The sequence below is a fragment of the Choloepus didactylus genome, chromosome 18 (genome assembly GCF_015220235.1).
Source record: "Choloepus didactylus isolate mChoDid1 chromosome 18, mChoDid1.pri, whole genome shotgun sequence".
In the NCBI taxonomy this organism is placed as follows: domain Eukaryota; kingdom Metazoa; phylum Chordata; class Mammalia; order Pilosa; family Megalonychidae; genus Choloepus; species Choloepus didactylus.
Genome location: NC_051324.1, coordinates 54,020,963 through 54,043,073, shown reverse-complemented (window position 1 = coordinate 54,043,073; position 22,111 = coordinate 54,020,963). Strand labels below are relative to the sequence as shown.

At 55.0% G+C, this 22,111-nt stretch overlaps 4 protein-coding genes across 5 annotated transcripts in view; 2 read left to right on the top strand and 2 right to left on the bottom strand.

Moving 5' to 3' along the window:
- The first annotated feature begins 4,934 nt into the window (after positions 1-4,934).
- LOC119514104 (glial fibrillary acidic protein) lies at positions 4,935-14,007 on the top strand. Of its 2 annotated transcripts, XM_037809665.1 has the most exons (10): positions 4,935-5,428; positions 6,263-6,323; positions 6,513-6,608; positions 7,404-7,565; positions 8,771-8,896; positions 9,226-9,446; positions 9,995-10,038; positions 10,377-10,496; positions 11,641-11,726; positions 12,358-14,007. In XM_037809665.1, exons 1-10 carry the CDS (start codon positions 4,968-4,970, stop codon positions 12,397-12,399), a joined length of 1,419 nt encoding a protein of 472 aa, XP_037665593.1. In that variant the 5' UTR covers positions 4,935-4,967; the 3' UTR covers positions 12,400-14,007. The 2 variants fall into 2 exon arrangements, with proteins under 2 accessions (XP_037665593.1, XP_037665594.1); XM_037809666.1 differs by lacking the exon at positions 10,377-10,496.
- Positions 14,008-14,753: 746 nt separating this feature from the next.
- Positions 14,754-16,012, bottom strand: FAM187A (family with sequence similarity 187 member A). Its single transcript, XM_037809441.1, has one exon. The coding sequence runs from the start codon at positions 15,993-15,995 to the stop codon at positions 14,754-14,756; it is 1,242 nt and encodes a 413-aa protein (XP_037665369.1). The 5' UTR covers positions 15,996-16,012.
- A 127-nt stretch (positions 16,013-16,139) lies between these two features.
- Positions 16,140-19,782, bottom strand: CCDC103 (coiled-coil domain containing 103). Its single transcript, XM_037809442.1, has 4 exons — positions 19,664-19,782; positions 18,592-18,743; positions 18,061-18,193; positions 16,140-17,438 (listed from the first exon to the last, which is right to left on the bottom strand). Exons 2-4 carry the CDS (start codon positions 18,732-18,734, stop codon positions 16,983-16,985), a joined length of 732 nt encoding a protein of 243 aa, XP_037665370.1. The 5' UTR covers positions 18,735-18,743; positions 19,664-19,782; the 3' UTR covers positions 16,140-16,982.
- Positions 19,783-20,019: 237 nt separating this feature from the next.
- Positions 20,020-22,111, top strand: part of EFTUD2 (elongation factor Tu GTP binding domain containing 2) — a 37,533-nt gene continuing 35,441 nt past the window's right edge. The window contains exon 1 of the mRNA XM_037808617.1: positions 20,020-20,150. The gene's annotated coding sequence lies outside the window, so the exon portion shown is untranslated. The remainder of the gene's footprint in view (positions 20,151-22,111) is intronic.

The window sequence follows — 22,111 nt, the reverse complement described above, 5'->3', positions numbered from 1 at the left end:
GTTAGAGGTTTTCTCTTCCCAGGCCCTTGATGCCCACCCCCTGCTTGCCTCAGTTCCTGTAGCTCATGCCTGGACCCCCACCCTGGGGTACAGATTCCTACCCGGTTCACAGAACCCAGCTTGGTGCCAGGAACTGAAAGCACAGAGAACACGACGTGGTCCCTGCATGCAGGGAGTCAGGGATGGCACCTGTCCCTTGAGTGTAAACCAAAACCTCCTTCAGTCTTGGCCCCAGTCACTAGGAGGAGACTGGGCTTTCCCCTCTGGGTCACCCACACCCCCAGCCATCGGCTTGGCCCCCACAGGGTGCTTCATCACCACATGGGGGTTCTCCTTGGTCCTCCCAACTCAGGAGCCCTGCCTGCCAGACCCCTCTTCATCCGTCCCCAGGTTTCCCCAGGAATGTTGTGCCTTTGGCTCTTGGCTGGGTTTGGGGTCCTGGTCCTCAGCCAGAATCTGATTCTTGCCTGCCCTCCCCTCCTCCATGGTTCTTTTGTGAAGTGGGACCAGGGTCAGTGGCAAGAAGAGTTACCCCCTGGGGGCCTGGAGACTGTTCCAGCTCACCCCAAGGGCTCCTCTTGGCTCACCCACGGCCCCCCCATGCCCCCTTCCCTGGCACTTCCTGTCCCTTTGGAGGCCCGCTGGATTGGAAATAATAGGTTGCCCACCAGCCCTCTCCTCCCACAAGGGCCACATCTGGGCCCTGCCTCTCACTCTCCCGGAGGGATGGAGTCAGGCCCGAAGACCTCATAGGGGAGAGGGGAGCAGAGCAGATAGGGGAAAGCAATTAAAAGTGATCTCAGGTTAGAGGCTGGAGGCAGGGAGGCAGGGGGTGGGCCGTCTGGAGCAGGGAAGAAGGAGGGGGAGAAAGGGCCTGAGCTTATTAACCCCAGTGCAGCAGCCTGGCTCCCTGGGGTCCGCAAAGGTGAGTGAGATGATGCCTTTGGTGTGCTCCAGGGGGGCAGGGAAGAGGAAGAAGATGAGCCTGGGGTGCAGCCGGAGCCCTTGTGTAGTCCCAGGAGTCAGACCCTTCTAACCAGCAGAGCCTGCTGGTCTCAAACGGAGCCTGGGGAGAAGGACCAGTCCCTGCCCTGAGGCAGCCCCCCTCCAACTGAAGAGGCAGAGAACCCCTGCCCTTGAGGACCAATAAAAACTGACAGCCAGCCATGGGTTCTCCCTGCCAAGTGAGGCGTCATGGATCCTGTCTTGTGGGAGCCTTGGTTTGAGGGGAGAGACCTCAGTCTGATGGGGAAGACATAGATCCTCGATTCCCTCCTTGGGAAGCCGTAGGTTGAAATGCAAATCCAAGTCCTTGTCAGCATTTGGATTTGTCAGCTTTTGGCTAGTGGGAGGTATGAGGACACCAAGAGCTTCTCAAACTGGGTGGAGTTGTGCCCCAGGGTAGGTATCATTAAGTGGAAGCTATGATTTGTCAAGCACCTGCTGTGTCTCTGGCCCTCTTTGGTTTTATACTTAAGAACTACTTGGTAAGTAGATATGGTGAATTCCCATTTGGATGTGAAATCAAGACTCAGAGACGGTTCCTGAAGTTGCCCAAGATCACACAGCTAACTGATGCCAAGGCCTTGCTCTCGCCCCCAGAGGACACTGCCGTAGCAGTCAGAGGCAAGTCTAGGGCAATCAAGGGCGTGATCTCTCCGGGTGACACAAATTTGCGTTTCAGAACACCTGCCTACAGCTGAGACTGGCTTTCTCTCTGCCTCTGAACTGGCTGTGGCCGTGGCCGCTTGGACCTGGGCAGCTGAGCACTGCCATCTAGTGGCCACCAGGGCTCAGTTGCCGCGCTCAGCGATGGGCCGTGAGACGGATTCAAAGGTGGTCGCCAGGGGCAGCCAGAGGGACATTTGTTCTCATCCCATTCAGGCCTACTGACCACTGTGCTGTGCCAGGCCCTGGGAAAGGGGCAGTGGCGCAGGCAGAGCCAGCCAGGTGGCAATCGAGTGGTAAAACGGCCACATGATGTAGAGGTTAGCAGCGTTGGAAAACACTGGGCACCTTGTGTGCACGTGGAGGCCTGATGTGGAGTTGGTCTGACCTGGGAGGCATCTGGGCTTTGCCTGTGGCAGGAGGGCATCCTGGCAGATTCTGGTGGGGAGATTCAAGGAGTGGGAGGCCCGGCCTTCTTGTGCCCCCTCGGCTTGGAAGTGGGGCCCAGCTTAGCGGAAGGCCATCCAGCGGGATGCAGTCTCTATGGCTGGCGGCCTTCTGCTGGCTAGAGGTCAGTCTAGGGTTGGGCCTGAGGCGTCAGATGTTGGGGCCCTCGGGTCGGGGAAGCAGGAGAAGAGGCACCACCTAGGATGGGGCCTGAGCCAGACCATGAGGCTGGGACTTGGGGTGGAGGCCAGGAGGACTCTGGGCCTGCCCTCCTCTGTGGCCTGGGTCTGCCTGGGGCAGGAGGGCCTCGCAGTGTGTTGGCTTAGAACAGAGAGAGAAAGATAACGTAACTGTCCAACGATGGAGCTCAGTTAAATCAATGCATGTAGTGGAAAACCATGCAACTGTGAAAATGATGATGTAGATAAATATTTATTGATATGGAAAGACATTCACAACATATTGTTGAGTGAAAAAAGCCAATTACAAAACAATTTGTACAGCATAAGCCCACTTTTTTGAAAATGCATTTCTACATGTGGAAAAAATCTGGTAGTGTTTATCTCCAGGTGGCAAAATTACGGCTAATTAAAAAAAAATTTTTTTTTGCTTATCTTTGTTTTCTAATTTTTCTACAACAAATGTGTAAGAAAAAAAATAATGAAAGTTTGGAAAACAACCCCCACCAAGTCTGTCTGCCTTTTTGCTTCTCTGTATGACACCGTCAGCTAGTCAAGGGCTGAGTGTGGGGATGGGTCTGAGAGCTGGATGGGGGTTGAGAATGGGGGCAGGGAGAGTCAGGGCCCTGGGACAGGAGCCCAGCGAGGTAGTGGAAGGGGGTGAAGGCTAAGGGACCCCATCTGCTGGTTCTGAAATGAACCTCTGTCCCACATACAGAGGCACAATTCACCCGGCTCCTCTGACAAGCCCCTCCTACTTTTGTTACATCTTTCCTCTTCAGGATTCCTTTGCACTCATTTCCACTAGATTTCACTCGGACAAAAAGGGGAGCCCACAGGCTGCGACTTGCTGGGCAACCTGGGAGGGCCACAACTAGCCACAGAGATGAGAACTGGGGCCAGGGCTCATCCCCGTGCTCTTCCCTATCGGTCCCCAGCTCACCCACCCATAGCAGGATGAAAGGTCGCTGGGTTTCCCCTCCCCGTATTACTGCTCAGGCCCCAGGGTCAGATGCCGCCAGAGACTATGAGGCAGACCCTCACCCCCTCTGTCTGTGCTGGAACTCACAAGGGAGACATCAGCGGGCAGCCCATAACATGCCCATATGAAGAGCATGCCCCTGGCGTGGGGTGGGGGGATTGTCCTGAGAAAGGCTCAGGGGCCTGCACTGGCTCTAAGAGCTGGGGAGGTGGTGGGCAGCATGGCCTTGTCTGCAAAGCTGGAGATCTGGCATGCTGGGCCGCTCCCCAGGGTCTTAGTTTGGTCCCCACTGAGTGACTCACCTTGGCACAGACACAATGGTCGGGGGTGGGCAAAGAGCCTGCTTCCCGCTGCACCCCAGCCCCCCTCTGATGCTTTCCGAGAAGCCCATTGAGCAGGGCACTCGGGCTCCCCCCTGGCCTGGCAGCCTGGCCTCTCAGGATAAAAGCAGCACAGCCCCTGGGGGCTGCCCTTGCCGCACGGCGCACTCACCAGCGGTGGAGAACAAGGCTCCTTTCAGCAAGTGCCCAGGAAAAGGGATCAACGGCTCAGGCATGGGAAGGGTGGCAGGGGGTGGGAGGGAGGAGGGCTGCCTGCTTCCCAGAAGTCCAAGGACGCAGATTGGTGAAGGGCCTGGGTGGGGCTCTGACCCTTGAAGACCAAGGTGGAAGGGGGTGGACCGACCGGAAGGCTCGAGGGGCAATCAGGCCTGGGGTCCGGGCTCCCAGTCTGGACCCAGTGGCTCCTGTGTTCTCAAACTCACCCACCCCCAGAGGCCTTTCCCATCATCCCAACCTGATGTGTGGGAACTCAAGGGAGATATATTTCCAAGGGGGCGTGTGAGGGGGTGGCCAGGGTGACAGGGTGTCTCAGGAACAAAGATGCAAGCCGGGACAGCCAGCTCATTCATAACTGCTTTGTGGAGCTGCCAAGGCCTGGACTCTGGGAAGGGTGCAGGGAGGCTGGGCAGGGGAGGGGTGAGCCCAGTGGGACCGAGCAGGGGCTCAGAGGGGCCCGGGGGGAGGAGCCAGGCAGTGCAGTGTCTGACCCCCTCGTCCCAATCAATCAGGACTTCCAAAGGTTCCTTCTGCCACCCCCCTCTGCTAGATAGAAAGGCCTCGAACGGCCCTCCAGGACGGAGGCTGGTGTCCAATTCCAGACCCCAATCCCAGAACTCCTGGGAGAGGTGAGAAAGCAGAAAGGCAGGTCGGGTGTATTCAGAGGGCAAGGCCTGCAGGAATCTGTTGGGAATGGGGCTCGGTAGGAATCTGTAACAGGCTGTCCCTTGTATGGAACAGGTTTGTTTTCTGCCGAATTCCCAGCATGGAGCAGGCAGGCGGGGAAGGGGTGCTGAGGGAGGGAGTGCCTGCGACAGTCATGGTATCTGAGTTGGAAGGTGGGTCAGAGGTCACCTGGCTCAGCCTCTTTGACCCACTTTTCTAGAGAGGGGTGTCCTGGTCCAGCGGTCCGGGTCCCAGACCCAGCGGGGGTTGGCATGCCCGGGAAGGCCTGCCTCTGGGCACAGTGACCGCAGTTGGGTGAGAGGAGCTCTCCCCATGGCTGGGCTGGGGCCAGCCCCACCCCCTCAGGCTATGCCAGGGGACGTTGCCAGGGGCAACCTGGGCAGTGCCAGGCCAGCCCGCTGCTCCATAAAGCCCCCATATCCCAGGAGCGGGCAGAGCCAGGCCAGGATGGAGAGGCGACGCGTCACCTCCGCTGCTCGCCGCTCCTACGTCTCCTCCTTGGAGACGATGGTGGGGAGCCTGGCTTCTGGCCGCCGCCTGGGGCCTGGCACCCGCCTCTCCCTGGCTCGAATGCCCCCTCCACTCCCAGCCCGGGTGGACTTCTCCCTGGCCGGGGCACTCAATGCCGGCTTCAAGGAGACACGGGCCAGTGAGAGGGCAGAGATGATGGAGCTCAACGACCGCTTTGCCAGCTACATTGAGAAGGTGCGCTTCCTGGAGCAGCAGAACAAGGCGCTGGCAGCTGAGCTGAACCAGCTGCGGGCCAAGGAGCCCACAAAGCTGGCTGACGTCTACCAGGCCGAGCTGCGCGAGCTGCGGCTGCGCCTTGACCAGCTCACGGCCAACAGCGCCCGGCTCGAGGTGGAGAGGGACAATCTGGCGCAAGACCTGGGCACCCTGAGGCAGAAGTGAGAAGGGGACCAGGGGAGGGGCCTCCCAAGCAGGGAGGACTGAGCCCCTGAGAGGGAGTGCCCACAGGCCTGCGGGGTCTCAGCAGGGGCTCTGCTTCTCTGTTCCCCGGGTTTCCCCACTGCTGGGAGGGGAGGGCTCTCCTCGTTCCCCAAGACTATGGGAGCACGCAGGAAGAGGCCCAGGGCCTTGGGGGTCTGGGTCCCAGAGACAGCACCTGTCACTGGACCATCAGGGACCCCAGCAGGCAGGGTCTTTGCATTTCATTCCCTGCTGGGCCTTGTGGCTGTGGGCTGGGAGCTCACCTTCCTGAGCCTGAGGATTGGAAGGCGAGAAGGTTGGTGTCCACAAGGAGGTGGGGCAAAAGAGCAGGCAGGCATGGGTTAAGGACACATTCTGCCTGTCACCACCTTGTGACCCTAGCAAGCCACCTCGACTTGCCCAGCTGTGTACCAGGGATCAAAACAAAATCCATTTCAGGAGGTAGCTGCCCAGGATCAGGGGAAACCTCATTGACACAGTGCTTTGCTGAGCTGGCAGGGCATGTGTGTGCACCCACAAGTGCAGGGGGATGTGTGTGGGTTGGAACTTGCAGCAGCGAGTGCTTGGTAGGAGCACCTGTGCGAGCAGGAGCAGGTGCACCAACCCTGATAAGGCAGCTCAGTAACGAGATAGAGCCAAGGCCCTCGGTCTAGAACTTCTCTGATTCTTACTCCTCCTGCCACCCTACCAGTCCTGGGGGTCTCTGTGGCAGGGGGGAGTGGGGCAGGGATCTGAGAGTCCTCAGAAGAAACTGGACACAGGAATGTGCCGTCCCCACCCCCCAACTCCAGGCTCCAGGATGAAACCAACCTGAGGCTGGAGGCTGAGAACAACCTGGCTGCCTATCGACAGGTCAGGGAGGTGGAGGGGGAGGTTGGGGGAGGGGAAAAGGGTGGGAGGTAGCCCACCCAAACCAAGCTCCCCAGCCCAGCCCTCCTGAGCAATGAGCTGCTCCTCCCACAGCCCCAAAAGAAGGGATAGGACAAGCCTGGGAATGGTGAAGAGGAGTTTGAGGTCAGAGTGGTCCCCTCTCCATTGCAGGAGGCAGATGAAGCCACACTGGCCCGTCTGGATCTGGAGAGGAAGATTGAGTCTCTGGAGGAGGAAATCCGGTTCCTGAGGAAGATCCATGAGGAGGTGAGACTGGAGCAGAGGGAGGAGAGCCCGTCAGAGATTGAAATTGAGAGAAAGAGACAGAGGATGAAATATTGAGACTGAGAGATACTCAGAGACAGAGGGAGAGAGAAACAGGCAGAGATTGGCAGAAAGAGAATTAAGAGAGTCAGAGAGGAAGAGACAGAGAGAGAAACAGATAGAGAGCAGGGGTGGGGGTAGATAAAGACAGACAAGAGGGCATTCCCGACCCCTGTGAAAACACACACACACACTCTACTTACTGGATTCAAATGGGCCTCGCTGCCTCATTTTTTTTCTTCGTAACAGCCCTGTGAGGTAGGAACTGTTCCAGGATCATCCCCTTTTTACAGAGGACGCTGAGGCCCAGAGAGGTTAAGGAACTTGCTGAGATCACAGAGTCTCTCTGACTCCAACCCTTCTGCCACCTGCATCCCTTAAAATGGAGCCATTTATTAAAAAAAAAGGTTCCACTACGTTCTGACCTCAGATTATGGATTCAGAACCTGTGACCCCATGGAACCTGTGAACGCACGGGCACACCCATCCACAGAACACAGGCCCACTCTCAGCGCCAGGCTCCTGCCTGTCCAGCCCTGGCAGAGGACACCGTGAGACCCCCAAAAACCCCTTGCCTCCCTTAGCCTGGGCCATGCCTCTTCCTCCAACTAGGGATGCCCCACTTCTCTCAGCCAATGCCTGCATCTGAGGGGCAAGCAGAAAAGGGCACAATGCTGTATGACACCCCGCCTGCAGCCTGAACCCTGAGCCCTGGGACACTTGTCTCCCCCTGACCAGGAGGTGCAGGAGCTCCAGGAGCAGCTGGCCCGGCAGCAAGTGCACGTGGAGCTGGATGTGGCCAAGCCGGACCTCACAGCGGCCCTGAGAGAGATCCGCACACAGTATGAAGCAGTGGCATCCAGCAACATGCACGAGGCAGAAGAGTGGTACCGGTCCAAGGTAGCCCCGACTATGGGCCAGCCCGCCTCCTCCAGGCAGCCCTACTTTCTCCATACTGGAGAACTGGGGAGGGAAGGTAGAAGGTGGAAGGGAATCCTTTCTGGGTGATTGGCCTCCAGAGAAGTGAAGTGACTTGCCCAGAGTCCCAAAGGCATTACTACACCCAACAAGTACTTATTATTATTACTATCATTACTTCTCCTCCTCCCTGTAGTAGTAGTCAGCATTGTTGTGTGCCAGGCCCTGTGTTAAGAGCTTTGCATGGAATAATCTTGCTATGAAGTAGGCATTGTTCTTTCATAGATGAAAGAACTGAGGTCCAGAGAGGTTAATTATTTGCCCAAAGTCACACAGCTCCTAGGTGGTAGGGCTGGCTTTCCACCCTAGCCCATCTCACTCCAGAGATTCCATTCTTGATCCCTATGCCAGTCTGTGTCTTGAGTTACTGAACATCCACTATGCACCAGGCACTGCTCGGGACACAGAGAGGTGGCTGACTGGGGAGACAGGCTGCGTACCCAAACAAGCACGGTGCACCTGTGTCCATTTGTCTGGTGCTATGGTGTCCACAGAGAATACCACAGGGCAGAGTTTGTCTGCAATGTGGGAACCAGGGAAGACATCATAGAAGGGGGGCATGTGGGCTGGGGTAGGACAGTCATCCACCGACATGCAGAGAGGAGGGAAGGAACACTCCAAAGTGGAGAACACAGATTTTCCAGATGTGAGGGGTCAGAAGAGCATGAAGAGGCTTTTCTCCATGCTGGCCCAGGGTGTGTCTGGCTGAGCTGTGTGAGTAGCAGGAGCCAGTGGTGGTTCTGAGCAGGGGTGAGTCCTGATGAAGCCGTGAGGCCCTCACTGCAAACTGGAGTAGAAAGGGCTATAGTGGTGGAGGAGGACAGGGTTCAGTCAGGTGTCGGGAACTGCCAGTGCAGAAGATTCTGGATTCTGGGGAAAACACCTGTTCATTCATTCATTCGCTGACCAGGCCTTGTGTTAGTTGCCACTGTGCCTCTAGCCCAGTCCCAGTCCCTGTGAATAATCCCGGGGTGATCAGGATAACAACCCCGGGGTCCAGCCAACCTCCCTGATTACCCAGGGACCCTGCCTTCCTATGGGCCCACATAGCTCCCCAGACCCGGCCCCCACCCCGCGGCCCCGCGGCCCCCGCCGGGCTCCCAGCCCACCGCCCTCTCTCCATCTAGTTTGCTGATCTGACGGATGCTGCTGCCCGGAACACGGAGCTGCTCCGCCAGGCCAAGCACGAGGCCAACGACTACCGGCGCCAGCTGCAGTCCTTGACCTGCGACCTGGAGTCCCTGCGCGGGACGGTGAGCGCGGACAGGGTCCGAGCGGGGTGGGCGGCGATCGGCAGGCTGAGGCTGGCCTCGGGGGCAACGGGAGGAGGGGACAGGCGCGCCCAGGAGACGCTGGGGAGGAAGAGCCAGGGGCGGGGAATACGGGCTGGGGGGCGGGGCTCTGAAAAGTTACTCCAGGACGGGGCCAGAGGTGGGACCTAAATCCAGGGGGTGCTCTGTGGGTGGGTGGCTGGGCCACGGGGCGGGGCCTGGGGCCGGGGCGGGGCCTCGACCCCTAACGGGGGTCCGAGGGCCGAGCGGCGTGTCCGAGCCCGGAGGGACCCGCCGGCTCCACCCCACAGAACGAGTCCCTGGAGAGGCAGATGCGGGAGCAGGAGGAGCGCCACGCGCGGGAGGCGGCGAGTTACCAGGAGACGCTGGCCCGGCTGGAGGAGGACGGGCAGAGCCTCAAGGACGAGATGGCCCGCCACCTGCAGGAGTACCAAGAGCTGCTCAACGTCAAGCTGGCCCTGGACATCGAGATTGCCACCTACAGGAAGCTGCTGGAGGGCGAGGAGAACCGGTGAGCCCTGACCCGGGTCCCAGGGAATCCTCCCTGCCCCTCCCAGCTGAGCCTACCCTGCTCCCTTCAGCCGCTGTGTCTTGAATTCACTCCTGGGCCCAGCACAGTAGGTAATCAATATCTGTTTGATGAATGAATGGATGGATGGATTCAGGTCAACTAATAAGGTCCCAGGCTGTGGACTTTGGGTTACCTGCCCCCTCAAACTAAGAGGCTCACTCTCCACCCTCCCAACAAAGATTGGACTTCTTTTCTCCTGACCGATCTTTTCTGCCTCCTGGGAACTTTCTGCACCACTCTCCCCTCCCTGCTGCTATCCTCCAAGCCTCCATTGTCCTTTGGGTAGAGGATGTTCCCCTTGCAGGTAACCCCCAGCTCTCTTGGAGCTCCCAGAGAGCACGCTGGCTGCTGGGGGAAGCTGGGAGATGGGCTCAGCCTATCCCAGCAAGGAAAAGGGCCTTGAGGCTGTCATGATGACACTTGACCAGCAGCGGCCTGGGCATGGCCTGGGGCATCCGGGTCACCCCTCTCCCTCCGATGTCTTTCAGCATCACCATTCCCGTGCAGACCTTCTCCAACCTGCAGATCCGAGGTCAGTAGAGCAGGGCCTTGTGGGAAGGATGTTGGGTTCTTGCCCCTTCCCCCAGGCCTGTAGGCTGCTGTGGTGGCCTGGGCTGAGGACCAGGGCAAAGGGGTCTGAAACTCTCCTGGGGGGTGTGGGGGCTTCACAATTCACTGCAGAGCTTCTAGCCAGAACACACCCTCCCCAGGCTTTTCAGGGTGAGACTATCCTGCTCCCCCTCCCTGTGCTTCATTCCCTGCAGAACTGGGTGAAGGTCTCAACCTCTGCCCTGTCCACAGATCCCTGAGGAAGCTCTGCCCATCTGAGTGTTTTGTTTTGTTTTGTTTTTTAACTGCTTGTCACTACAGGGGGCAAAAGCACCAAAGAAGGGGAAGGTCACAAGGTCACAAGACATCTCAAACGCCTCACAATCCAAGTTATACCAATACAGGCTCACCAGATTGTAAACGGAGCCCCGCCGGCTCTCGGTTAGCTGCTGTTTTCTCAGCTTGACAGGGAGAGAGCCTCACCAAGCCCTTTTCCCCGGGCCTCTTGGGCTCCCTCCTCCCGGGCCTCCCCTAAAGGGCCACAACTGTGTCATTTTCCCAGCAGCCTCAGTGCCCAGCACAGGACCTGGCACAGGGCAAATGCACGGTTAAACAGGCCAAGCTGGTCAGTGCCAGGTGGTCCAGTGAGACACGCTGAGGCCTCCCAGCAAGGCCCCTTGGGTCCTGCTGCACCCAGCGGCTGGGCTCACTGCTTGAGTCCTCTGTCCCCAAGGCCTTAGCTCAGCTCAGTGCTGATTCAGGCCAGAGGATAATTTCCCCCTGGACCGCTGCCCTTGAGTGAATAAAGTTTTATGCCCCCCGATCTTCATTTTAAATACTAGGGAGTATGACATGTCATATTTTTCTCTCCAAGGGGGGAAGAAACTAAATTACTTTTAACTTGTATGTGGCCTTCAAATGATTCTTAGATTAGGGGTAAAAATTCTGTCTCTTCTGGCCCAACAAATTAAGGAACACTGGGGATGCATGTCCCAGGGCTTGCTTCAGCATCAGAAGTGCTAATCGGGCTGGCCATTAGAGGTAATACTGCTGGCTGCCAGACAGGAAAGGATCACTGGGGCCCAGATAAGTGGCAGAAAGAAGTAGAAAAGGGGAAGGGGGACAGGAAAGAGACCTACCCATACGTATTAAGCACTAATATGTGTCAGATGCTTAACATGCATTATTTCAATTAACTGACTCTTCACTCCCACCTAGAGATGTAGACACTGTCACCCCCATTTTGTAGGTTATGTGGCTGGCTAGTGGCTGAGTTGGGACTCAAGCTCAGATTTATTTCAAAGTCCATGGACTCTTTCTTCAGTACAATACAGGGTTGTCAGAAAGCCAGGTGCCAGGGTAGGACTTGGAGAGGGGCTGCAGTGGAGCCAGGTCAGGAGACAGAGCAGGGCTGGGGACACAGCAGCCAGGCCTTGCCCAGCACTGCAGGGATCTCGGGGGAGCAGAGGAGCCTTGGCTGCTCCCTACCTAGTTAGATGGGCTTTCACACTCAGCATCAGGGGCGATGGGGAGGCTGGGGGTGCCCCAAGAGCCCATGGGAGTCCTCCTCTCCTCATGCCTGCAGAAACCAGCCTGGACACCAAGTCCGTGTCAGAAGGCCACCTCAAGAGGAACATTGTGGTGAAGACTGTGGAGATGCGGGATGGAGAGGTGAGTGGGGACCAGGGGTGCTTGAGGCCAGGCTCTGGAAGACAGACTGCCGGGCCTGGAGAAGGGCCTCAGTAACTCCCAGGAGCTCCAGCCCTGGAGGAGGGGAAGGAACCTGGATGTAATTCAATTTCTCCAGCCCCTCACTGGTAGTTCTCAGGGGAGCCTGGGTGCCTAGGTCAGCAGGTTGGGTCCTAGCTCGGGCTCTTTCCCTTTCTTACCCTCAGACTCAGGTGCCCCCAGCCCTATGCCTGGGGGAGAGAGAAAGAGTTAAGGTTAGCAGCTTTCACTTCCAATCCTGGATAGTTGGGAACAGGTGGAGGCTTTCAATTTGTGGCTTGGTAAAAGGAACCTGCCAGAGGGATGAGAAGGGGGGATATGGCATCACCCCCTCCCCATTCATACCAGCAACTCTAAGAGCTAAACTTATAACTGTCAACTTCCCATGGGCCAGACATGGTGCTAAGTCCTTTACAAGCATTCTCTCATATACTGCATGGGTATTAAGGTTCTGATCATAGAAAGATCCGGGGGTTTGGGGGCACGCCTGAGCTTATACCACCTGGCAGTGGTGGCCTTGGGGTCCGTGTGAGGGTCTATCTGTTGCCCTGTGCACCTTCTCTGTCCTCTGCAGGTCATTAAGGAGTCCAAGCAGGAGCACAAGGACGTGATGTGAGGCAGGACCCAGCTGGTGGCCCCTGCCCCACGGTGCGTGGGGCTTGCAGCAGGTGGCAGGGTAGTTGTCCCTCCTCTGATAGCTAATTTCCCCAGACCTGAGCCCCTACCCCATCCCAGCTGCCCACCCCTCCATCTCTTTACCAGCTTGCCCCACACTTCATAAGAATTAGGCCTGCCAGACAGCACCCAACCTGCACCCAGCTACTCCAACTAACAGGGCACAAATGCCTGGAGCTGTACTGCACTTATCCCAAAGGGGCGGCCTGGAGGGGCATGGCCAGCAGCATGGGTTAAAATTGGGTGGGAGCAGAGAAGTTGGGGAGGCAGGGGGACCTGATAAATCACCCTCCACATCCCCATTCCCTGTTGTTATGGCAACTGTTGTCAGAGCTGTAGGCCTCTGGGGGTATCTGGGAACTGAGTCTTTCAGAAAAATTGAAACTAGGAGACAGGAAAATGGCGGGGGGGCGGGGTGGGGTGGGGGGGTGGAATCCCCAAAGGCAAGTTTGCCCTGGCCAGAGGCTTATTCTTCCAGCCTGACCCTGGCCCTGACCCTGAGCAGCCCGGGAGTGAGTGGGAATATCCTATCACCTGTGGAGTCACTAGACAGAATTCCCAGCCTGCCCAGACCCCACAGGGGCCTCCTGAGTACTGCTCAAGTATCCCAGCCCCCTGGGCCACCTTCCAGGGAACTGAGCTGTGACAATCCGTGGGCGTGTGGCAGCTTGATTCCCAGCACTTGGGGGATCTATAGGGTAAGTGGAGAAGGAAGGGGTGCTGTGGGGGACTAGAGGGGGGCTGCTTGGTCCCCAGGTGTGGGTACAGAGAGGTCAAGTCCAGGGAACACTACCCCCCCACCATCCAGGCTGGAGGAGGAATAGTACAGAAAGTAGGGGCGGTTGGGATGATGCTAGACATCGGAGTAGGGGGTTGTGAGTGACCAGTTATACTTGGCCTCTGTGTCGTGGGAATCAAGGAAGTGACATGTTCTCTTGAAGAGGCTGAAACAGGAGAGAGACAGGCTGTTGCCCATGTAGGAGGTGGGGGCTGGGGGAAGAGGCACAAGCTTTGTCTCAGTTCCAGAAGACTCCTCCTTGCTGTGGAGCCCCTGACCTCCCTGTCTACCCAGGCCTCTGAGCACTGGGGCTGCTGCCTCCTGATGCCGGCAAGCGTGGCTGGGTGAAGGCACTCTAGGCGTCTGACCCTCTCCACCCCACAAGGCCCCTTGTGGTTCTATCTCACACACCCAGCACTGTTTTATAAGTCAGACAATTGAGTCCCAAGCAGAGTGAAGATTCTGGCATGTGCTCTTGCAGCCTGGAGGCAGGGCAGCTTAAGGCAGGTGCTTCCACACTTACTCTGCTTCCCCTGGCAAGACAGGTGGGCATGGGATCAACTGTGCCCAGAAGGGGGACAAAGACGGCCGCTCCAGGCTCCCCCTCTCCCCTCTAAGGCCAAAGGGATGGAAAGGTGGAGGTCCCTCCCTCTTCCCCAAGACATAGTGCTCTTCCGCCATGGCCCTCCTGCCACCGCTCCTGCTAACCTGCAGGGCACTGCTACCAACTTTAGTTGCTGAGGAAGAATAAAGACAAATGCTGTGACCTTCCCCAGAGTGGCGTCTGATTTATCCTGGAGAGGGTGGGACTGGGAGCAGGAAGTAGCCCTGGACAAGACCCAACTTGCACCTTTATCACTGATCGTGTTGGGAGCCCAAGCACCCCCAGCAGCAGCCAGACCAGCCACATGACAAATCCCGCCTCCAACCCTGTCCTGCCGGGGCAGCCCTGCTGTTCTCACCCCCAGCCCCAGCCTGGGCGCATTCTCTCAGGAAAGTCCCACTTAGCTCACCCATTCCCCTGTGGTCGTCCTTACTTTTATTCCCAAACCCACCATTGCTACCTGCCGGTCCCAGGACAAGGCTGAGGAGGAAGCCAAAGAGGGCATATACTAGGGCCCCCACTCTTTTGTTCCATCCTTTCCCCGCTACTCCCAATTCAACCAGTGTCTACTTGGCAATCCACAGAGGCAAGAAGGTAAAGCATCTCGAATACTATTCAAACAGAATAGGCCACTTGAGAACTATTAGGTTCATTTCTCCTTTCTCTAATATGAGTGTGAAGTCAGAAGACATGTGGCTCCCTGGCTGCTTCCATTCTGACCTTGGTCCCCAATGTCCCACCTGCCTCTAGCTTCCCCAACTTCCATATCAGACCCCAGACCCACCCTGGAAATTATAAGGCAGGTCGTAACTAACAAACCTGTCCACACCTCCTTACCACACCTCCCAGCCCAGGATGCCCACTCAGAGGCATCTGGTATCATTTAAGAAACACATTTAAACAGAACTGGTCTTCAGGGGGAGAAGTTGGGACAACAGCGAAATAAGTAACAGCAGCAACGACAGAGGTGAATGGTGACAAAGACTGCCGTGATGAGCAGGTAGCCCAACAGGATAAGCTGCAGGGCGGAGCGAGTCTCAGGGTCCGAGAACGAGAACTGGTAGTGCCCTTGGGATGTCACAGCCAGCCGGAACCCAGCGACCCGCACTCCCTGCCGCCAGCAGTAGTAGATGCCTCGGTCACTCAGCTGGGTGAAGCGGATGTGCAGCTGGTTGCCGTGGTCAATGAACACCCGCATGGACCTGCTGACGCCCTTCAGGTACTCTGTGCGGTACAGGTGCTGGTCACCCTTGTCCCAGGCCACGGCGTGCTCTGGCCGGGCCCCAGGGCAGGAGATGATGAGTCCGTGGCCTAGCCTCTGCTGGTGGAACTGAATGGGCACCTGGGGCACCCAGGGCCGGCTGCCCACTTTGGACACGTAGTCGAAGATGGCCAGCATGCCCTTCCGGGTCGTCACCTTCTCACAGGGCACCAGGCAGCTCTGAACCATCAGCTCGGGCGTGTGGTCCCTGGAGGCGTCCCGCAGCCTCCTCGGCACAGCCCGCGAGCCACAGGACACCACGTCGGGCAGCGTCTTGCGGTAGCGCGGGGAGAGGTCTGGGCTCTGCAGGTAGCAGAGACCGATGCGCCACTGCTCCCCGCGCACCCCGCAGCGGTCACAGGGCGTCCACTCCCAGAAGGTGGTGAAGACATGGAGGCTCCCACGGTGCTCATCTTCGGAGGGCTCCTGGCCCTTGTCCTTGAAGGTGGCCACCATTCCTTTGTTGCTCTGGATGTCCACATCGTAGGCGTAAAAGTAGTCCCCCTTGCGAGTGCCGCAGAAGTACAGGCCCGAGTCCTCGGGCTGGGCCCGGAAAACCAACAAGCTGAACATGCGGATGCTGAAGCGGACCAGCATGTCGCTGCCCACCCGCACCTGGGCCGCCTCCGTCAGCACCCGCCCGTCAAAGTCCGTCAGTACCTTGGTGTGGCTGCTACCCAGGTGCTTCTGATAGTACCAGACTACAGCCGACACCTCCTCAGGCTTGCAGTGGCAGGGGAGCTCAAAGCTCATGTCGGCCAGGTAGGCTGCATTGTCAAATATCAGGAAGGCCGGGCAGGGGGTCTTCTGGAAAATGTTCTCTTTCTCCACGATTTCAAAGGCCTGGAGACTGCCCCAGGCCCACAGGAGCACAGTGGTGTGGGCCAGGCTCATGCCCGCCGAGGGCAGGGTCAGAGGGGAGCAGGGCAAAACCAAGCCACGAAAGGCCCTTGGAGCTTCTAAAAATATCACTATCCAGAGCAGGGGCCCAGGCAAGGAAAGGATTTAGGCAGCAAGGAAAAGAAACTACACTCTGCGGAGGAAGTGGCCAAAGCCAAGGCAATTTATTCCCAGCTGTTGTACAAGATGGCCTTCTAATGTTCCAGACCTGGTCTCATGAGGAAACCATTCTAGAACCTGGCCCTCAATCCCCTTTCTAGAACTCAAGCATTCATCCAAGAATGAGTCAGAGGAAACCAGAGTGAAAAGCAAGGGTCCAGGGACTGGGACAGGGAAATCTCAGCCTCACTGCTCCAGGCCCTGCCCTGCCCTGCCTGCTTGGTGGAAGGGTCTTCCCTTCGATCAATCTGGGAGATGAAGGAAACCCTCATGCTGCCAGACCTGACCATCTGTAGGAGCCCAGGGGGCTGACCAGAGCCATGCTCATAGCTTGGGACTTTCCCAGGATCAATCTGCACAGGAGCTCAGTCCCTGGGGAGAAATGCTATACCCTAAATGAGGTAGCTTTTGATCATTTGTCAATCAATTGTCCGTTCAACGGTTTGGGGTTTTAAATAGTCTTATTAAGAGCTGTGGAGATCACTTATTTACCACGGAAGATTAATGATTTGCTTTCTCTTTTGAGTAGAGGGCATTATTGGGGTAGCCATCTCTCAGAGCTAGGGGAGGGCTGACGGAGGGGTTAAAGGCTTGGCAGGCTCAACTTCTTGGGCCATTGACTGTCCTTTGAATCCAGAGTTCTAAACATGGAGCCAGTGGGGGATAAGAGAAGTGGGGAAGACCTGATTCCTGCTCCTGCTCAGAAAATTCCAAGCTGAGAAGGGAATTAGGGGTGGGCTTCTCATTACAGTCCTGCAGATCCCCCAAGACTACAATAAAATGCCTCAAGTAACCCATGGGGACCTCTGAGGGCAGCTGGAGCTATTGGTCCAGCTGGTACAGCTCCAGCAGCTCCTGCAGGAGCCTCTCTTCATCTTGGGGCCCTTCAGGTTGCTCCTCCAGACCCTGCTCGTCCTGGCTGAGCCCTTCTTTCATGGGTCTGGGGGCACCCATGGCCTGAAGCTTCTGAAACAAGCCTCTGCAGCTCTCCCTCTCTGCATGGCTCAGCAGGCTCAGGTTCAGGGTGAAACGTCCAGTACTGGCCAGGCTGCGCAGGATACCCAGCACTGGTGCCCTGTCAACTGGCCTCACGTGATCAGCCAGGGCCACCAACAGCTCCCCTAGAAGTCCAAATCCCACATCTGTCTGGAAGAGGTGGCCCAGCTTGGGACCCCCGAGCTGCAGCAGGGCCTCATAGCGCTCTGGCCCACTCCGCAAGTGTCGCCGCCAATTGCGGTAGAACTCTGCCGAGGTCTCAGGCTGGAGGAGTGTTTTCTCCTGGGTCACAAAGGAAGGAAAGGGAAGTCAGAGCTCTTCCAGCTGCTCTGGGGCAGTGAGAGGGAGGGGGGCCTGGTACTTGGGTACTGCTCTCTGAGCCCTGGTTGTGGTCCCTGTGGGCCTTGTTTTCAGATGAGGGAGCTGGGACAGGGAGGGAGGGCCCTGAGTTATACCAAGATTTTCCTACCGATGAAAGGGGACATAGCCCCAATCTATGAAAGTAAGTCACGTTTACTCTGATTAGGGTGTAGGAGATGAATGGAAATCTCAGGAAGAGAGAAAGGAACTCAGGGTGAGTATCAAGGATCTGATAGGCTGGGTCCCCTCCCAACACTGCTACAAGGTCATTATACTACATACAATACAACCTGGAGGCAGAGAAACACCAACCTTAAAAAGGACTGATAGAAGGAGACCTGCTGAGCCCAACTTTCTGACTTGATCTGCCCAGCCCAACTTGACTTCACCACCTGCTAGTTGCTTTCCCTTTTGGGATCAGAGGCAGAAACCTACTTCCGTTAGCCTAACATGAAAAATAAGAACTAGGTATGTGTGGTAAGAAGACAGGATTGGGTATTTAGGGCAGAGAACTTTGTGGACTGAAGAGGCTGGATCCCCCTACCTGTGAGATTTCAGTAGCCTCGTCCTGGGAGGTATGTCCTGGACTTATGTGACAGTTCCAGGGCACGATCCTCTTTCCTCCCATCTTGTCTTTCCGCTCCAGAGGCTTCAGATGTGAGGCAAGGACAATACCCCTGCAGACAAAGGACAGAGATGGAGGGATGTACTTAATGCTGTGTCTGTGAACATGGGGCAGCTGGGCTTTGCACGATACAGGCTGAATCTGTTGACAGACCAATATGACAGTAACGATAATAGTAACAGCGACAGTAGCCAAAAGTTATTGAATACTTCCTGTGTGCCAGACACCATGTTCAAGTCTCACATGCAACAACTCATTTAATCAATACAAGAGCTACTCTCTTATGAGGAATTGAGGCTCAGAGAGGTTAAGTAACTTGCACAAGACCACACAGCTAGTAGGAGGTGAGTCCAAGACTGAAACCCAGAATTGTCTGACTCCAGAGTCCTTGTTCTTTTCTACTATAGTCCACCATAAGAGGAGGCCTGAGAAAAATGGCAGTGAGCCAACCTGAATTCCTCATAGGTAGCCACCCTCTGTTCCACTGCCCTTAACTTGGCAGCATTCTCCCGCTTGTACTTCTCATCAGCAGTGAGTGCAGCCTGCAGCTCTTTCTCCAAAGCCTTGAAGTTGATGACATCATTCCTTTCCATGGCTTGTGCCTGGGAAGGCAAAGGAAATGGACATGAGCAGAGGGTCAATATCAGGGGAAGGAGGGGTCCTATGGATTCTTTGCCATCCCAAAGATGACCCCCAAACACACTAGGCATCATTCACTTATCTTGTGTGTATGGGGAGTTGGTGGGGGGGAGGTGGTGTCACAAAAATCTAGTTTTCTACTTTATAAGGAGGGGACCCAAGTAGCACAGTAGGGATTTGCTCGACTTGTCACTGAAAATAGAATAGGGAGTCCTAATTTCAGATTGGATCCCTATCTTAATTTTGTTCACTTCCTTGGGTGTTTTGTCTGAGGAGGTATTGGATCTCAAAATTCAGAGCCTTCAGTCTTCCACATGGGAGAATTGTTGGGATAGAGAATGTCACACAAAAACAGAACTATGGACTACTCTTGAGCCCCGGGTAAGATCTCATTTTTCAAGGTATGTGTTTAACAGGGAGGGGTACTTTTCATCCCAACGAGAGGCCACGACTGAGCAGGAAAGCAAGAAGTGGCAGAGGAAGGGGCTCAATGATCCCCTCCCTCAAATCCCTCAGGCCAGTCCAGCACTGGAGCACAGGTTCCTGTGCACTCCGGTGAGCTCTTTAATTCTGTCACTGTTCTTCCGAAGCCACCGCGTATCTGATCCATTCTTTCTACAGGAAAGTCATCTATATGGATTCTAGTCTTGGTTTTGTCATTCATTTCCTTGATATCTGTCTGAACCTCCTGGTGGGTTAAGCTAGATTTTGTGGCGGACTTATCAACAGCCCTAAAGCAGAGAAGCAGGAAGTCCTCACCCAACCCCACAGCTATCCCTATGCCCAACCTGGGGAAGGGGAACGCAAGAAAGGACTGCTCTGAGCTAGAAACTGAACTCAGGCGTCCTGACTCCTTTCCAGTCATTGAACAGATAGAACTAACCTTTCCACCCCAATCCCCCGATTTAGACACCTGGAACTTCAACCGAGTAGCCCAGGCCCCAGACTCCTTGATTTCTTTGGAGTTACCCTGATACACCGGGACAGGAGAGCCACTCAGCGCAGACCACGCCCAGCAGCTGTGGTTGCCTAGCAACCGCTGCACCAGCCTGACCACGTGGTCTGCCTGAAGGCCCCTTTTTAGGGTGATCCGAAGGCGCCTGATCAGATTCACTCCTCTTCAGGCCTTACTCTCTTTGGGGCAGTTTCGCGCCTTGGTTTGGGGAACCACGACTTTACCTCGCAGGTTCTTGTCTCCGCGACCGGCACTCTTCAGAGCCAGTCGTCAGGCGGAGGGCTGTCCTCCCGGCAGAAACGCGGCTGAGGCGTCTGCGGGGTCCTTCCCAACGGCTGGCGCAGGCGTCGGCGCGACGTGGGGCGGAAGCGCGGTGGCCGGCGGTTGACTGGGACTTCTGGATAGCAGGAGGGAGGTGAGCTGGTGCGGGTCAATGGTGTGGGAAGGTTGCTCCGGGTCGGATGGGAAATTAAAGAAGGTCGGATCTGGAGGCCGTTTTGGCTATCTGCTCTTTCACTTTACATATAGGGAAATTGAGGCCCGGAGCGGGAAAGAGAACTAGGGACCGATGCAGAAGAGGCCTCCTCCGGCTCCGATCCACGGGTTCCCTCGATATCGTCCATTCGTAAAAAAATTACGTTCCTGGGCAGGGGTCTCCTCGCTCACTCCTACTTCCATCTGGATCGCTTTCAGTCTCCCTCTTTATTCCGTTTTCTTTTAAGAATACGCTTGATGGCGGGAAGCTGCAGTGAGGACTAGCACCAAAAGTCACTACCTAGCTTTATGCAACTAGGCAAACACTAGCTTCTTTACGTTTTGGTAGAGTCATTCATTCAATAAGAATTTATTTTGTGCCGGGCACTGTGATAAGTGAAGAAAACAAACTCTTTGCTTAAATTGTAGTTGGGGAAGTGAACAATAAACAAATGAATAGATATAGAAGTCAGCTAGTGATACACGCTAAGAAAAATAATAAAACAGTGAAAGTAGAGGTGGAGAGTGGGTATGTGGGGGACTCTTTCAGTTGGACAGGGGAAGGTTTCTCAGAGAAGATGATGTTTTAGTAAAGACCCGAATGAAGTGAAGGAACAAGGTATAAATATCTAATGGAAGAGCATTGCAGACAGAGGGAATAGCAAGTACAGAGCCCCTGAGGCGGAAATGGGCTAGGCTTCTTCTGTAAACAGCCTTGTGTAAAAATCTCAGCTGTCACTTCATGGGAGTCTTGGGAGGATGAGTGGAGCATAGATGTTACAGCTCTTTTGAAATAAAGAGAATCTATATGAATATGAATGCTTCCATAATGTTTTACATTTAATTAACAGTTCTCAGCATTCAGTTCTCTATTTCATTTATAATCAGCATTGAGCAGGTAGCATTGAGGGAGGTGGAGGGATTAGCCTAATGCAAGAAATACCAATATCTCAAAATTAAACATTCTATTCAGTTAACATTTATCGAGCTCCTACTTATGCAAAGTGCTGTCCGGGCCCTTGGCACTTAGGCCCAAGGAACATAGGATTCCCATACTCAAGAATGGCCAAAAATAATGATAACTAACATTTACTGAACCTGTGATTGTGCTAAATTCTTTATGCAAAGTATTTACTTTAGTCCTCACAACACTACATAGTCGGGATTATTCACTCCATTTTCCAGTTGAGAAAATAGGTTTGGAGAGGTGAAATAACTTACTTGAAGTCACTCAGTTTTTAAGTGACAAAATCAAGATTTGGATCTAGCTCTTAACCCATGCTCTTCTGTGTTGTCTATTGCTGGTAAATTTTAGAGTCGTCAGTGAGAGTAGTTGGCAGAATTAGATAAATGCTGATAAAGGTGCAAAGTGCTGCAGCAGCATGGGAGAGTGAGAAACATGACTAAAGACATGACAATGAAATTCAACATGTGATCTTGGATCAGATCCTTTGCTGTGCAGGATGTTGTTGGAGTAATTTGTGAAACTTGAATGGGGGCTGTGGATAAGGAGTAATAATGTGCCAATACAATTTTTTTTTTTGAACTTTGAAGGTTGTGTATTGTGGTTATACAGGAGAATGTCCTTGTTTGTAGGAGTCACACTAAAGCAGGGGTTGGCAAACTTCTTTGGTTAAGGACCAGAGAGTAAATATTTTAGGTTTTGTAAGCCAAATAGTCCCAGTTGCAACTATTCATTTCTGTTGTTGTAATATAAAAGCAGCCATAGACAATATAAATGAGTGAGTGAGGCTGTGTTAATAAGACTTTATTTTTAGACACTAAAATTCGAATTTCCTATCATTGATTTTCATGGACCACAAAATACTATTCTTCTTTTGAGTTTGTCAACCATTTAAAAATGTAAAAAGCCATCAACAGATGAATGGATAAACAAAATGT

Bases quoted from the DNA above. Each gene is read 5' to 3' on its own strand.
- LOC119514104 (XM_037809665.1), top strand. From the start codon at position 4,968: ATGGAGAGGCGACGCGTCACCTCCGCTGCTCGCCGCTCCTACGTCTCC. The intron at 10,497-11,640 runs GTTAGCTGCTGT...TCATGCCTGCAG, and splicing joins CGGAGCCCCGCCGGCTCTCG to AAACCAGCCTGGACACCAAG. The intron at 11,727-12,357 runs GTGAGTGGGGAC...TGTCCTCTGCAG, and splicing joins TGGAGATGCGGGATGGAGAG to GTCATTAAGGAGTCCAAGCA.
- FAM187A (XM_037809441.1), bottom strand. From the start codon at position 15,995: ATGAGCCTGGCCCACACCACTGTGCTCCTGTGGGCCTGGGGCAGTCTC.
- CCDC103 (XM_037809442.1), bottom strand. From the start codon at position 18,734: ATGGAAAGGAATGATGTCATCAACTTCAAGGCTTTGGAGAAAGAGCTG. The intron at 18,194-18,591 runs GTTGGCTCACTG...CTTTGTCTGCAG, and splicing joins GCTACCTATGAGGAATTCAG to GGGTATTGTCCTTGCCTCAC. The intron at 17,439-18,060 runs GTAGGGGGATCC...TTTGTGACCCAG, and splicing joins AGGCTACTGAAATCTCACAG to GAGAAAACACTCCTCCAGCC.